Source organism: Equus caballus, chromosome 17, assembly GCF_041296265.1.
Source record: "Equus caballus isolate H_3958 breed thoroughbred chromosome 17, TB-T2T, whole genome shotgun sequence".
Taxonomy (NCBI): domain Eukaryota; kingdom Metazoa; phylum Chordata; class Mammalia; order Perissodactyla; family Equidae; genus Equus; species Equus caballus.
In genome coordinates this window covers 66,706,361-66,723,498 of record NC_091700.1, presented here as the reverse complement: position 1 = coordinate 66,723,498, position 17,138 = coordinate 66,706,361, and the positions used below count along the sequence as shown (strand labels likewise).

The 17,138-nt window shown below is 38.8% G+C and overlaps 2 protein-coding genes across 7 annotated transcripts in view; one reads left to right on the top strand and one right to left on the bottom strand.

Moving 5' to 3' along the window:
• The window catches only part of BORA (BORA aurora kinase A activator), a 27,851-nt gene extending 12,449 nt beyond the window's left edge, over positions 1 to 15,402 (bottom strand). The window contains exons 1-7 of one of the 6 annotated variants that reach the window (XM_023621684.2): positions 15,180 to 15,402; positions 13,581 to 13,748; positions 11,481 to 11,587; positions 8,402 to 8,447; positions 5,465 to 5,546; positions 615 to 680; positions 10 to 66 (exon numbers count right to left, since the gene is read on the bottom strand). In XM_023621684.2, the coding sequence (XP_023477452.2) occupies positions 10 to 66; positions 615 to 680; positions 5,465 to 5,546; positions 8,402 to 8,447; positions 11,481 to 11,587; positions 13,581 to 13,748; positions 15,180 to 15,317 (664 nt within the window). In that variant the 5' untranslated portion in view covers positions 15,318 to 15,402. Of the gene's footprint in view, positions 1 to 9; positions 67 to 614; positions 681 to 5,464; positions 5,547 to 8,401; positions 8,448 to 11,480; positions 11,588 to 13,580; positions 13,749 to 14,664; positions 15,056 to 15,179 lie in introns of those variants that run through there. The other 5 variants (XM_070239854.1, XM_070239859.1, XM_070239858.1 and 2 more) reach the window with 5 other exon arrangements.
• The window catches only part of MZT1 (mitotic spindle organizing protein 1), a 19,007-nt gene continuing 16,888 nt past the window's right edge, over positions 15,020 to 17,138 (top strand). Inside the window, exon 1 of the mRNA XM_023621685.2 lies at positions 15,020 to 15,153. Within this exon, the coding sequence (XP_023477453.1) occupies positions 15,075 to 15,153 (79 nt within the window). The 5' untranslated portion in view covers positions 15,020 to 15,074. The remainder of the gene's footprint in view (positions 15,154 to 17,138) is intronic.

Below are 17,138 nucleotides of genomic sequence, written 5' to 3'. Positions count from 1 at the left end.
AATACTTACCTAATATATTTTCTAAATTAAAATCCACAGGAAGAGACAGCAATGTCTGACAAGCAGCTGGAGGCAAGCAGATAAATAAATACAAACACGGATAAATCAATGTGAGCACATTACATGCAATTTAGCATGTGCTTCCCAATCAACCGTCTCCCCATGATGTTCCAGCCACGCTGAATTATTTCATTTATGCATTCTATTATATAACATGCCACCTTCCAATAGATGGTTTCCCACACTGTCTAGCACTGATGTAAACCTGTTAATGATAAAAGTTAACTCCTGGTTGTGCTGTTGGCACTTGAATCAAAAAAGGAGTCAGCAATCTATATTTGGGGATAGATTTTCCAATATTAACAAATTTTCAAAAGAATGCTTTCCATAACCAGAGATCGATGCACATGCGTTGAACAAGAAAACATACTGCTGTTCCTAAAACACGGCTGTACGCATCTACTCTAATTGCTTCTAAACATCAGCTCTCATATAGCTCATTCATAAAATGTAAACACTTACAATTCCAGTGTAAAGTGTTATCACATGAACAGAATTTAAAATCAAACGCAGCTTAATATGGAACATAGTTCTCAGATTATATACATACTCACCATTGCTTTTCTCAGTATGGATAGTCAGCTTTCCTCCAATTGGAGATTCATTATTTATGTCAACACCTGTAAAACATTTTGCGTGAAAAATCTTACATTATATATTCTTCATTTATTTTAGGGTTACTTTTTCCAGAGTAAAAAAGTGAACAAAGTGGAAACTTTCATTTTATAACATCAAAAAAGCAAATGTCTACATATACAGGTATATAATTTGGCATGTTACTATTAAGTTTATTTTTAACTTTAAGGGAGCACAGGGATAAAATTTGGAGGATTACCACATCAAATAGTAATATTTTTAGTAATATTTTTTAAGGAAAGCATAGTTGTTCTCCATGATGTCAACCCCAAAAGGCTAGGAATGCATGTCAGCCATCCTCAGTGGCCTCAAACAGATCCTCTGTTGCAGAATGTTTTTCCAAAATGGGTTTAAATAAATTGTCTGAATTAAAATGCCAGATGATTTTGACGAAAGCTGCAATCTGATAAATAAAACCACGTTCAGTTTTTTTCACGACAGGAGTCAAAAATAAGGCTGTAAATAATTTTTTAAACAATGGAAAGTTAATGACTAAATATTAAGTTTCATAACTTGAAAATCACCAGATTAAAAAAACTACAACACACAATGAAAAAAATGGCTAATATAAGCAAAATAAAAGGAAAGAAAACAGAATAAAGACTGGTAACCTAACAATCCTAAATAAATGGGTGAATGAGTGAGTGGGTGAATGAGTTAAAGTCTCCCATTAAATACTATCAGAATGAGTAAAAAAGCAAAACTCTAGATTCAAATGCCTTCTTTGCTGTAGGCTGCATGACCTTCTACAAAGCAAACGTAAGCAAGGCACTCGGCTGCCGAAAACCCTATAATGTCCTTGGTCCATAGGCTGCAGTCCAAACACCTTCAGGGCCAGAAAGCCCTTCAAAAACCTTGTCTCTGTCTCTAGCACAGTTGTCTCCAACTAAACACTACTATTTGAGTACCTCAAAAGAGGCAAGTTGAGCCAGCCCTGACAGTCTATTGCTTAAAGTTTGGCACGCTCCGCTTTGGAGGTCGGGGTTCACTTCCCGGTCCCAGAACCAAACCACTGGCCTGTCAGTTGCCATGCTGTGGCAGTGGCTCACACAGAACTAGAAGGATTTATAATTAGGATATACAACCATGCACTGGGGCTTTGGGGAGAAAAACAAAACAAAACAGGTTTTCTGTCTGACCTCTAGGTATTTCTCACAGTCTTTCCTCTCTGACTTTTCTCCCCCATTCCCCAAGTCTGGCTAATTCAAGTCTCAGCTTAAATTGTGTCTTCTCCCAGGGGTGCCTTTCCTGACCTCCTTACATCAGACAGACATCTACAGCAGCATTACTGCAACACTCTTCAAGTGTACTGCAAATGTTTTGTTGGTTGTTTCCTCTAGAAGGACTTCTTAAGTAAGTTTAAGACCACAATCGAATGAAGAAAAAAAATGGATGGATCTGATTACACCAAAATAAGGACTTCTATGCAACCAAAAACATCAAGAACAAACATAACATACATATGACAGAATGGAAGATGATATTTGAAATGCTTAGAACTAATACAACTACATTATACAAGGTATCTTAGAAATTGACAGGAAAAAAAGAAGACAACTCCAATAGGAGTATGACCAATGAATTATGAATAGGCATTTTACAAGAGAGGAAATAAAAAATGTCATTAGTGTATGAGAAATGAAAATTAAAACAATTCATTTAGAATGTAAAACAACCCATTAGAAAGGCAAAAATTTGAGAGCTGAATAATGTCAAGTGTTGGCAGGGATGTCAGGACATAGGAACCCTAGGCACTGTTGGTGGCCATGGAGACTGTGTAGCCATTCTGGAGAGCAGTCTGGCACTGCGTAGTCAAATCAAATAAAAACATAGCCTATAACTCAGAAATTCTCAGCCTATGTGTATATTCCAAAGAAATTCTCACTCAAGTCCTAAACAAAAACACACGAGGATATTCATGAAAGTACTTAGCTGCATAAATACTAGTAGAAGTTGACAGCATAAGCCGATGTGTATGAACAAAATCATTTTTCCTACTGACTCACCACTTCCTTTGTTAATTGTAAAGTAAATAATACTGAGCACTTACCATGTGCTAGGTACATAATCTTGTAAGTATTATCTCATTTAAATCTCATAATAACCATCATTTTATAATAAGGAAACTGAGGCACAGAAAAACTAAGTTACTCCCCTAAAGTCACAAACCTAGTAAGCTATACTGGGCATTCAAACCCAGACAATATTACCCTAGAGTAAGGGTCAGCAAATGATAGCCCACGGGACAAATCTGGCTTGTTGCCCATATTTGTAAATAAAGTTTACTGGAACACATCCACACTCGGTCATTATGTATCATCAGTCGCTGCTTTTGTGCTACAGCAGTAGAGTTGGATGGTTGTAGCAGAAACGATGTGGCCTGAAGACCCTAAAATATTTAATATTTGGTCCTTTACAGATAAAAGTTGCCAATGTCTACCTTAACATAGCATTGTCCACTAAAGCTTTTTCTGTGATGATGGAAATGTTCTATTTCTGTGCTGGCCAATATGGTTGCTACTAGTGTGGCTACTGAGTACATGAAAGGTCAATAGGGTGACCAGGGAACTAAATTTTAAATTTTAATTTACTTAAATTTAAAGAGCCACATGTGGCTAGTGGTTACCTTATGTCAAGAACTGTGAAGGGTCTGAGATTTTACCCTACTTGAAAGCTAACAAGTTAGTGTGTCAGTGTTCCATGGATGCTGGCTGAAGACATGAGGCTTCTGGGTGAAAGACAAAGGACTTCATTGTTCCCAGCACAGCAGGCAGCATAAGCTTCATGTTCATGTCAGTTCCCTTTGCCCCTAGTCCTGAGGAGTGAGATGAAACAGCCCAGGTGGATGAAGTGAACACAGTAGGTTTGTGTCACAGCTGAGGAACCCTCAGTTTGGAAATCCCATTCCTGCTGCAAGCAAACCTGTTGCAGAGGGAGACCTTATCATATTATATTGGAGAGCAAAACAAACCTGCCTTCTGCTTTGGAGGGACACACTATATCTTCCAAGGATGTTCACAATACAAACATCCTTGAAAACAGTTTGAAACAAAACCTGTCCATGCCACTCCTCACAAGATGTATAGAAATTCAAGACCCATGAAGAACGGTCTTCAAAGCCATACTGGAAAGCACAACTCTGGAGCCCACTCTATTAACCGCTGTACTCTGTCATCATGGGCTTGATCAGCATATCAAAGAAGCTGTAGTATTTTTAACATCTTCCTGGTCCTACATCACTTTATCTAAAACAGGATACTTAGAATATGAAATGATGTTATAAAAAAGATCACATAACAAGGTTGATTCGCAGGGCTGGCCCGGTGGCGCAGTGGTTAAGTTCGCACGTTCGGCTTCTCGGTGGCCCAGGGTTCGCCAGTTCGGATCTCGGGTGCGGACATGGTACCACTTGGCAAAGAGCCATGCTGTGGTAGGCATCCCACGTATAAAGTAGAGGAAGATGGGCACGAATGTTAGCTCAGGGCCAGTCTTCCTCAAAAAGAGCAAAAAGAGGAGGATTGGCAGTAGTTAGCTCAGGGCTAATCTTCCTCAAAAAAAAAGAAAGTTGATTCGTCTGTTCAAAAATCCAACAAGAATGTGGAGGGAAAAACTAATACCTATGAAAATGTCACCTTGGATATACCATTTCAGAGCTAGGAGGGATGTTAATACACTATCATCTGGTTCAACCTCTTTATTTTACAAATCAAAAACTGAGCCCTTAAAGAGACTGAACAACTTGATCAAGGTGATCCCTTCCTGGTTTATAGCAGCAGGAGGTCCCCAGCCCAGGTCTCCACCCACTATTGCATGCCACCCTTACTTTGTAATGGCTGAGAATATAGAATCTGAACTGAGAATGCCTAGTTGTGAATCCAGGCTCTACCACTTTTATCATCTCTATAACTCTGGACAAGGGATCTAAGCTTTCTAAAACTCGGTTTTCTCACCTTTAAAATGAGGCCAATAACAGCATCTACTTCATTTGAGTTGTCGTAAGGAATTTCTGAAAGCACTGAATAGTGCCCTGGCACATGGAAAGTGCTCAACCCATTTTACTTATTATTGGTGTGTTTTTGATAAAGAATGGAACAAATATTCCCTCTTATACTGAGAGCATAATTAATGTACGCTACATAGAAGAGTGGGGAATCCCACTGAAATGAGAAATGCATATAAACAAGTAACATTTGAACACTTCTCACAACCCAAAGGACGGTGAAAGCAATTATAATAAAACTATTTCTTGGAGGTAGAAAAATATTTGAAAGATTACTAGCTTGCCTTTCAATTTCCTTATTAATTTTGCAGATAATCAGCTGTATTACACTGTCCCAGAAGTCATGTAAATATCCATCCTTCCTCTCTAATTTGATAAGAAGTCAGCCAATTAGCAAAAAGTAAAGCAATTTAGGATTTCATTTAAAAAATTAACCTTCAAAATCACTGCAAAAATCAGTAACAATGCAGCTCTGCATTCAATATCAACTATTTCTGCATCTATGGATCCTCTATACCCATCATTATAACTGATATTCACAATGGTCATGAAGAAAAGTTAAATTCAGAATAGAATGACCAAAAAAGGAACTTAGTATATTTTAGCCAAGTTTTGAATCCTAACTCTTAAATAGTGAAATCCTCTAGTCTCTAGAAACTTAATTTATAACAAGCTTCCTGTGAAAGCAGATACACTGACACTTCAGTATATGTTGCTTTACATTTACTGATTTTTATGATTTTTATTCATGATTTTTAATACACTCACATTTATTGGAATGATAGTCTGAAAGCTGTTTCCCTTCATGATCAGTCCAAGGAGAGGGGACGATGACATCCTTAGTAAAAAACTAGGAAAATTAAAGTCACAAAATTAGGCATAAATTCCCCCTATGAATATGAAAAAGTACCTATGTTATTTTCAAATAACCATCAAACATGTTATACACTGACTTTATAATTATATTCTAAAATTTTAATAATTAACACAAATGACCTTTTCACAAAAAGTTGAAATGGAAGAAATTTAAAGTATATCTAAAGAGAAATCTTAATACTTCAAATCAACCACTTAAATTTAAAACTTGCAAATTCTGCTAACGGCATTAACCATACAGAAAATATTTTTAATTTCTCCCTCAATTTTTCTTTGGGGGGATGACAAAAGGGAGAATGAAGAGGGAAGGAATAAATGGAGATAGGTGTATATAAGTAAGCCAGTATGAATGGTGTGCTGAAGCTGGCTTGTACTGGCTATCAAGATCTAATTGTTAAATTTTCAGGAATTTTGTGGGTGTCTGTTATTAAACAAAGCCAATATTAAAAATAAAATTATGTGAACTTACAATAAATTATATTAAAAATAAAGGTAATAAGTACTCAAATCATCACTTGCTAATTATTTTACCACATTTACCAGGATTTAGGCTGTTGAGGTTAATCACATCTTTTGTATCTGTATGGTGGGATTCCTACGTATAACGGTATAGCACTGCGCTTCTTTGCCCACTCAGTGAAGTCACATCGGTAACCTGAAACTGGTGTGGGTGGAGCATGTACACCACGGTTAGCAGCAATCGCTAAAACTCACCCTCTCCCCACAATCAGAGGGCCAGCTGTTGAACATTTACTCAAATGCAGATAGAGCATTTAGATAAATGCCTTTCTTCTGTCATTCCAGAAATAAAATTAATTAAGCCTAATACAGTATTTTCTCCTTTCCTCTCTGTTTTGGGGGCAACTCAAAACATTTTCTTTACATTTTGCTATATCTATGACAAAGAACTAATTTCCTTGACTAAACTATCTAAGAACACATGAGGAAATGATGTAAAAAAGGGGGGCAGGGGAGCAGAGATTGTGATATAGACAATTCTCAGAAAAAAAGGAATATAAAGGACCCATAAACTTATGATGCAATGCATAAGGTCACTCAAAACAAATACAAATCCAAATAGCAAGATGAAATTTTTAAAGTAATAAGAGTAGCACAAACTAAGAATTTTGATAATAACCAGTACTGCAGATATGAGAAAACAGCATCATAATGTGCCCAGGAGTATAAATTGGTACAACCTTTTGAGAGGGCAATACAGCCAAATCTATGACAACTGAAAACACAATTCTGACTTAGCAAGTCCATTTCAAGTACACAAAGAAATATGTACCAGTGTGTTCACTGCAGCATTATTTGTGATAGGAAAACACCAAACACAATGTAAATATCTATGAACTGGGGCTGTGTTAGGTTATGGGACATACTATGGAATGTTAAGCTATTACTAAACATCAGTAAATGCGCTGATAATAAAAATATCTAAGAAAAATTATTAAGCAAAGAAAGCAAGATATAAAACAGTACGAGAATTGTGTAAAATATTTAAAGGATATGTGCTATTATACACATTAAATCATCCTGAAAGTATATGTAGAAATGTAACAGTAGTTACATTTAGGGAGTGGGAAGGGAGAACAAGAGGCTCTTCATTTTTTTTAATATTTTTTCTTTGCAGTTCAAATTTTTTGTTATTCTTACTACATGGCGCATGTATTCACTGTATTTCAAATGCATATATGAAAAAATTTAATCTGTTGCTGATGCATTACTTTCTTTCTGATACATTAACCCTAATCTTCATTCTGACTTTATTTTCCTAAGTTTTCTGCTGAATTTTGCTTTAAAAAGCTAAGGATTCAAAAGAGAAAGCTTATTTTCCAAGATGTTGGGAAATGGGAAAGAGTCTGAGAATATTGAAAGGGGAGCAATCAAGTGACTGGATTAGAATGGAAATTTTGAAATTAGTAGATTGATTAAGAAGTAGATAATGTTTGGCAGGAGTAAAGTATATGAAACTGTTTTCTAAGAAACAGGCTATATCTGAAATCCAAAGGGACAACATAGATACTAGAAAAATAAGTGCAGGAGGGGCCTGCACATCACCCGATTTCTGAACATGCCAGAGCTGAGGTCTGTGCGGTGCAGAAGAGACAAGCAGAGCTAAGGAATAGAGGTAGGCAGATGGGGCTAGAGGGGGAAAAGGAAAAATAAAAACTGTTGCCATGACAAAAAGATGTTTGAGGAAAAAAGACAGATTACCCTTACTTACACTCTAAGAGGACATCAGCAAAGAAAGCAAGAAAAAGTGGAAAACTTAGTTCATTATTTTTATTTAAAAAAATCCTACATTTATGATATACTTTTTTTATTTAGCAGTAAGATTTTATTTCATGAACTATCTACACCTTAAAAATCCAAAGAATTAACAACAAAAGATAAAACCATTACCAAACACCAATCTAGATTTTCAAGATCTGAAAATACTGAACTCCTTCTACATAAATTCCAACTTGAAACAGAAGTTTGTACTGAGCAGTATTTGGAAAGCACAAGAAGAAAAACTTGTGCCAGGGCCCTGAGAATGAAAAGATGAATGAAGCACAATATTGGCCAAAAAAGCATTCAGTCTAGGGCAGAGAAGCACTAAACCAATCATTCCAAAAGCATGTAAGTACTATGAGAGGCGCCAGAAGAGCTGAAAAACACTGGTCTTCTGGGAGCACAGAGGGGTGCTTAAGATAGCTGGATGGGCAGGTTGGTGGAGAGGTGGGACGGTAAAGGATCTGAAGGAAGTCTTCCTAAAAGAGGGGACACGCATGCAGAATTGATGCTTAACTGGCTTAATGATCAGTAACAGTTTTAAGTTACCTCTTCAATGGCTTTTTGTCTTTTGTCTTCCACATCTTTATCTATTCTATATAGAGATAAAGAAGAAAAATAACCAGGCCATTACTTCAGCTGCTTGAACATACAAAATAATAACCTTTCAAAGAAATAATTTCCTTCTCTTGAAAACTACCAAATGTTAAGCTCACTTTAAAAGAAAAGTTGGAATCTTACGATGTTTAGTAAATGATGGTATTTAGATATTTAGCATTGTGTTGTTAAGGCGTACCTCCCTCTTTTCCATTCATAATGTGAATGGAATAGTATTTTCTTTTAAAAAGCTTACATTGATATAATTTAAAAATTACTAATAACAACATAAAGAAAACTTGAATAAACCTTGTCCTTTAATCACCACAAATTCAGAAATATTTCATTCCACAGAAATCTAAAAATTGTCCAAATTCTTTCTCTTCAATTATAGCAAGTTTATCATAGTCGTAATTTTAGAATCCATTCTTACTCTGAAATAGAAAAGAAACTATCTTTCTCTTCAATTATAGCAAGTTTATCATAGTCGTAATTTTAGAATCCATTCTTACTCTGAAATAGAAAAGAAACTATCATCCTTACAGTTCTGAATAAATAAGCAAAATTATTAATTATGAAATAACAACAATATAAACTTTTGTCAAAATAAATTCTTTTTTCCCCCTCACTTTGATACAATATGCAATTACAGCAACATAAATTTATCAGCTATAAGATTTAACATAAATGTCAGGTCTCAAGCACAAGGCACAAACTTGCCAAGGACTCAGCAGTTAGCCTTGTAGGACCATTTCTGTAATCTGTTCCAGGAAAGAATACTTGCTTTCCATCAATAAACTGGTATGACACTATTTTCTTCTCAAATTTTTTTCAGGTATATATTTGTGGCTTAACAAAGCTTATATGATAATGTATATGTTTCAGAAATTAAAATCAAGTAGACTTTTCAAATAAGAGTATTATGAGAAAATAGACGATGACGATAATCTACATAGCTTTGAACAACAGCCATTTTGAGAGTAATAAGTCAGTTCTCTTCATCTCATCATGGACATAACTAGGTCAAAATGACAGAGCATAATAATAATAGCATAAAGTATTAGTAAGCTCTGATCTAGCATTACCTCATTTAGAAACCTTTCGCTGCTTCATCTGAGGGATTTTAAGAATCTGAAATATTCAGGTGATTGCTGGAAGCAGTGCAAATCAGTCTTGCCAAATACTGCAGAGCTAGATCATAGGAGGTTCTAAGAAGTCATATAGGAAAGAGCATCCTGACCAATACATCACAAGACACCGCTGTGATGCACACAGGTTACAGGCATATACTGAATGGATCCTTGGCAGTGGTGGGGGTGAGTGGGCGTGGGGTCAGGATTGTTCACCTCCTGTATGGACAGACTCATTTGTTCACACCAGCGTGCCTTACACTTATCATTTTTTATGTGAGCATGGCATGAAAAGACTAAGAAACACTGAAATAGGGAACTCAGATTAGGTAGGAAGAAACATTGGAAGCCACTGCTTGTTTCTAAGAATGAATCAACATGTTTTAAGAGTATACTCACTATCCTTGGTAGAAGCCATAACCACTCATTTAATTACACTAGTAAATTAAATTAAAATTAGGGTTTTTCCTCCTCTCCTCTACTACAAATCTATCTATTGAAATATACCAAGATTCTTTTCATAAACCCACCCAGACATTACACCATTTATTAACAACTATAGAAATGTTGTGTCACAACTTTGGTTAACTGTATTGTTGACTCTACAGGGCAGGAATAACATCCTATACTTCCTCAGTGTTCCTCATAGTGCCTCCTCGTGCTTAATAAATATCTCTTGACTGATAGATAATAGCTGTCCAGGGTTGAACATACTGAAGAGAAGAGGCAAAATAAAGCACACGGTTTGTGTGACATAAAAAATTTGTGACTCATTTGCTTTTAGATATTCTTTTCACCTTCTCTTTCAAAGGTATTATTTAGATTTAAGTTAAAAAAAACCTTTTATACTCTATCCCCATTCTATTCCCTTTCTACAACACTTTGGAGGGACGTTAATTAATTATGGGGGAGTAGTCATCAAGTCACCAAGCCATGAGAGGAAGGGGTAGAAAAACCAGACAAACATTTGCAAGAGCATTTCAATGTGTGTACATCTTTGTGTGACTGAATTCTAAAAGTAAAGGGAAAAGGATCATCCATTATTTTGAACTGACAACACATGCAACTTAGAACTGAAAATTAAAAGCTGGTCATACCAGTATGTGATTTCAAATATAAAAAAATCAGACTATAAAACTAACATCAACAAGAGTCCATCAAACTATTAACGAATACTGCTGTCTGTAATTTGTAACTACAGAATATGCAATTTATAATCAAAAACTAGGTCTGTTCCACCAAAGAAGTGCATGTTTTCACTCCATTAGGCACATTAAGCAGCACAAGTCTGAGGCACACTAGTGCTTGGAAACCTATCAACACATTAACAAAGAAGTCAAGGCTGCTATGATTACCAGGTGAATTCAAGACAATGTTATTCTGATCCCCAAGTGTCCTGTGCAAAGTTGGATGATGTCTAGAAAAGCTCTCTCTGTTGTTAATGGATACCCTTCCATTCGATGTGTCTTAACTTGGGAAGGGGATTTTCAGCTTCCCTAAAAATAGATGGCAATGAAACAGTGTTTTGCTTTACCCCCCACCACCAAAAAGGAAAACAAAACAAAAACTCAATGGCAGAAGCTTCAATCAGGCAGAAAGGGATAAATTTCAAAATGCCCTTCCGTCTACCCGTGCTGGGGAGGCAGAGTTGGCCCGTAAACAGCAGAGGGGGCAGGTTATCTCTAAAAGAAAAGGACTCCTACCCAGATTTGGAACTGTTGGTGATGGAATCTTTCTGGATGCAGTTCTTTGAACTTGCTCTTCAGTTATTTAGGATAAATCTGTATCATAATTTTTCTTCCCCCATATCTTTTCAGATAAAAATATGCAATCTTTGGAATTTCCTCTTTCTTCACTGGAGAGTATGTCATCACACTTAGGTGCAAGAAAGGAAAACTTACCGAGAATGACTTAAGTATAAAGCTTGACGGTGAATGTCTTCCGGGTCTATTTCTACAGGATTTATTACAGCTAGTTGATCAATAGACCATCTAAATTTCCCTGGAGTCTTAATAAAAAAAAGTGAGCTTATGAGTAAAAGCAAACTAAAATAGTTCATCAAAATGCTAACCAATGTCAGCTTAAAAATATAATGTGAATGGTTATAATATAAAAATACCTTACAGCTCATATTTTAAAATCTGACTTTACCACTAAATTCAACGGCAAATGGTAATCAAATCACACTAAATAAACTGACTTGACTGTATGTCTTTGAAAACACCCAAACCTACCCTCTGGGTGATTTTTTCCATACTAATAGAAAAATCACAGTAGAGTAATAAAGGTATAGAAATTCCACAATTAGCACTCATCAGTGATGCAATGTGCCCAGGTAAAAGTAAAAATTGCTTAGTGTTCTCAAAGGTCTTTAGTTTCACTAAGAATGAAGCGAAATTAAAGTTCTAATTTAAAAAGTGCCAGGAAAAGCTCTTAAATAGTTGATCCTTAAAATAAATTATGAAGGGCAACTAGTGCTGCCTTTCTGTATTCAACTATCCAACTAACCCAAAAATTTATCCAAATCCTAATCTGTAATTCAGAATATATTTTTGACAAATTCAGGCTTAAAAACCCCAGATACTATACATTCTGGCTTTGAGGAGTAAGTTGCAGTCATTCCATTATTTTTAAGACTAACTGATAACTAAAATTTAATATGATTCAATTAAAAATCATGAGGTCAGGGGGCCGGCCTGGTGGCATAGTGGTTAAGTTCACATGCTCTGCTTTGGTGGCCCGGGGTTCATGGGTTCGTATCCTGGGCATGGACCTACAAACCACTGACGAAGCCATGCTGTGGTGGCATCCCACATACAAAATTAAGGAAGGTTGGCATGGATGCTGGCTCAGAGCCACTCTTCCTCAAGCAAAAAGAGGAAGATCAGCAACAGATGTTAGCTCAGGGCCAATCTTCCTCACCAAAACACATACACAAACATACACACACACACACACACACCCCCCCCACACCATGAGGTCAGATTAATGACTAACTATAAACCGTATAACTGTAAAACTTTCCTCTGGTACATACCTGCTTCAAGCTGATATGAAAGCGTAGCATAAACTGCCACACAGTTTGCAGATAATTTACTAGGTTAAAAGATCACACTTCGAAAGAACTTCTCCAGCGTAGCCCATAACAATAAAAATAAGCTAACGTGATGATGCCTTTCCAAATCTCCCGAAGAGCACTTTCCCTCCCACGTCACCCTTGAGCTTTACCACTGGTCATAGCACCTATCACATTTTTTTGAAGTTGCTAGTTTAGTTGTGTCTATCCTACTAGACGTTGGCTTCTTTTTATACAATCTGCAAGCTAAGAATCATTGGCAAAAACCAGAAAGAATATTAGTATTTCATGACATATGAAAATTACATGAAATTCAAATTCCAGTGTCCACAAAAAAAGCTTTACTGGAGCACAGCCATGTTTATTTTGCCTCTGGCGGCTTTTATGATACAAGGCAGAGATGAGCAGTTGTACATGGACCAGATGAACTACAAAGCCTAAAATATTTACTGCCTGGCCCTTGACAGAAAGTTTGCTGACCCCTGCATTAGAGTATAAGTTCCTTGAGAGTTTGTGTCTAATGACCCTGACTGTTCAAGGTATAACCTCTCTACCTGGCATTGTATCTGACACACGGCAGCATTCAAATAATGTTTGCTGAAAAAATGAGAATAGATAATTAGATGACAACACTCTTCTCTAATATGGTATTTGCAGATATATCACCAACCAGAGTATCTACCTGTAACCCACAGTTACAGGAAGCTAATACGTTATCTATTAAATTAAAAAAAAGAGAAATACTAACTAAAAAAAAATGTTCTAGCCAACTTCTTTTTAGCCCAACCACTAAATTAGAAAGATCAATACAATTTAAAAAGCACATTCTAGATATACATGTTCCATGATAAATTTCCCCCCTACCTTGTAAAGAAAGATATTTACGTTTAAAATTATTTGTAAACACAAGTCAAGAATAACTTACTGGCAATTTTGTTGATTTAAAAACAGAAGGACTGGAAAGAGTTTGTTCATGGAGATTAGAATAATCGCCAGGACTTTCAAAAGGATTTAAAACAGGGATCCTTCCTGGAGTTTCCGGTGTTATTTGCATTTTTGATTCTCTGACATCTCCCATAGCACAGAGGACAAACTAAAAAGAAATCAGAATTATGTGTAATAAAACTACAAAGTTCCAGGGACATTCATTTTGACAATTAAAATGTATTCAACAAACATATATTTCACAAAAAGAACTAACTCAAAACCTAACGCTCTTGGGGCTTTTTTATAGTTTACAAAAAAGCATCACATACATTTTCTCAAGTGATCCTCTAGATAACCTAGAAAAGTAGAGGTAAGGTATTAGTGACAGCATTTCGCAGAATTACCAAGCTCAGAGAAGTGGCTGTAAGTACAGTCGACCAAGTATGAATGAGTTCAGGTCCACGTTCGAAGGAACTAAATGTTACTACAGATACAAATCACTTTCCAACTAAAGGACTTACCTATACTGTTATTATTCTTTATCTCAAGTCTCTAAACACTTGAATATCATTCCAATAGCCCAGCAATTCGCTATCAAACTGCAGTTACTAAACAACAATTATTTATAGCAAGCAAATAAGAGGCGAGGAAGCTTGGGCAGGGGTGCCTTTCTTGCACATTAGCCCCGGTCAGACAAGTATGACTGATTAGGGCTAGGAAATTAACTGCCTTGGGTTGCCTCTCTTCAAACATCCTCCTTTGGCTAAGACCCCCAGGATTGAAGGCGAGACTGTATTACTTCCAGTCAATAGGGGGCTACAAGTAGAGGGAGGAAATCCACTTCTTGGAAAGCTCAAGCGCAGCTGGCAGCCGTGAGCGAAGAGCAGAGGTGGACACTCATGCCAGTGTCACCCCCAACCCTACGCGATCACTCTCTTGGCACCCCTCTCTTCCGCACCTACTCCCCCGCTGCTCCCATTCACCCGGGGGCGAGCCGGCAGGCAGGTCGGAGCCGGGAAACGTGAGCTCTCCACTCACTTTTGTGAGACAGGAGGAAAGGCCAGGAACTACAAAGAACGTACCTAGTGGTGTAAAAAAGGAAGCCCCCAAAAGCGACTCCAGGGTGCTCCCGAGGGGCCAGACCAGCTCCCACGACAGGCACAGACTCTTTAACTCCCCGCTTCCGCGCTGTCTTAGGCCAACCAGGGCACGGGGCTTGTGGGCGACTGGCCAATCGCATCGCACCGCTGTCCGCGAACCAGCCAATCGCATCGAGGCCGCGTAGCAAATTCGAATGGCAACTCCTCGCTTCACATTCCGCGCAGAGTAACGAGGCTCCAAATTCAAATCAACGCAGCCTCACGCCGGCGACGAGCGCGAGGGGCGGAGCCTGCTCGGCGTGAGCGGGGGACGCGCGGTGTGATTGCCCAGGAGAAAGGAAGGCGCTCCAGTTCCGGGTCAGGCCCTTCTCCCACCTCCCTCGGCCTCCGTCATGGCGAGTAGTAGCGGCGGCGGGGCCGCGGCGGGGGCCGCGGCGGCGAATCTGAATGCGGTGAGGGAGACCATGGACGGTGAGTGCCCGTTTCGCCCCCTTTACCTTGCCTCCGTTTCCCAGAGCCAGGGCCCCCAGGCGGCGGGGAGCCCAGGAAGACTTTAGGTGCCCTTGCTGCCCCGAACGGCAGCTTTGAAGCTCTTTCCAAGGGCCCCGCCAGGGCCGCAGGGCTGGTGGCTCCATCTTTGGAGAGTTGTCTCTCCGCTGCTGCGTAGTTGGTCCCGTGCGCGGCGTTCGGCCCACGTCAGCCCGGCGCGTGCCCCGTCCCCCCCGCGCCCCCTGCCGGCGCCACGCCCCTCTCTCGCTCCGGGGCCGCGCGGCCTTCCCTCCGGGGCCGGCCTCCGGCGCCGTGCCCTCCCCGCCCATCCCCTGCCGCGCCGGATCCGCGACGCGTCCAGTGCAGAGCGCCCCTTCTCTTAGTCCTGAGCCGGGGCGCCTCCGCAGCCCTCCAGACTGTCAGCCTGTGCGCACAGTGGCCGTGTGTGTGCGGTCACGGCTACGGCCTTTGTCCCTTGCATTTCAGTAGGCACTTTCAAAATACCCGGTGAATGAACAAGTGTCCTTTTCATCAGAATTGCCCCAGGCTCGCCCTGGAGCGGGTGACGCCGGTGTCGGGGGGCGGTGGTGTATTTCTCTGTCTTCGCGCCCCGAGGCACGTGGGTTAAAGCCAGCACACACGTGGTAGAAGACGATCTGAGCGTCTTGGAGTTACCCTCCCTCTAACCTCTGATGCCGGCTTTGCCAGTTTATACCCCTGGTGGTGAGCTGGGACAAGCTACGAAAACATCTTTAAGCCTGCTGCTTTTTTTTCCCTGTAAAATGACCTTACTACCTCGTAGGGTTCTTGTGCATATTTAAATAAGATACCTAGATAAAGGCATATCGAAGGTGATCATTAAAAGATAGTTACTGTATTATTTTTATGTTATATAAGATGTCATCCAGCTTGCAGGCTCCTTTCTTTGTCTCCATTTTATTCGCATCCACCTATATATATGTTTGATGGATGTTAAACATTGCTTTTTGCATTTTCCAGGGATCCACATTAGCCTCTATCTCTTAAAACATAACCCAATGGAAAAGCAGTGTCGGCCGTTAGCCGCATCCCTGTCTCCTTCTCTGTAGGCTCCGCCCCTCCCTATAGAAACGTCTGATAAGGCTTCTGGCTTTTCCCGCGCAGGCTGCTGTTTTCCTTTTCACAGAATAGCTTATATTATTAGAGCCTTTGCTTCTACTTTTTTACTTACCAAGTATCTGCCTTGCTGTTTTTCTGAAAAATAGAATTTTGTTCTTAACGCCACATTCTATTTCCCATTCTTCTTGATGTATCGCAGTTGTGAGTTTTATTCTGTAAGTGAATTTATGTACATAGAAACTGTATGTATATAACAGAATTGTGTTATATCTCTGCTTGGAAGACAGTGCGTCTTTTGAACAGCATGGAGAGTATGAGGCTTCACTTCCCGGCAGTTTTCTGCTATTAGCTGTGCTTAGGTTCCTTTATTTTATGGCCACAGGATCCTAATTGAAAAGAAAACTTGCATTTTATCTCTGGTGGAACTACTGATGTAGAAATGAGAACTGATATTTTGTATTACTTGCATCATCAAGATTTTTCCTGAGAGAACTTTGTGTAAAATGAAGATTATAGAAAATGTAAGAGTTTCTATAGTGTAATGGAACAGTGAAGAAAGACCAGATTTTTTAAAAAAAACAAAAATTGGAGGAGAGACTATGTGGATTAGAGAAAATACTGCTTCTCTACACACAGTTTGCCCATAAACCAAAAAATAAAAAGAAAGGCCCCAGGTTGGCAATGGATCAGTATTTGTTCAATGTGGCCCTTAGATACTGTTGTATCCATTAGAACCCTAAACTTACTGAAAATCCCTGCTATCATGCCATAATTGGGTCCAAAACAGTCACGTAAAATGGGAACTTGAATTATTGCAAAGTTAATGAAAAACAGTATTTTTCTTGCTGTCAGTAATGATTGAGGCACAA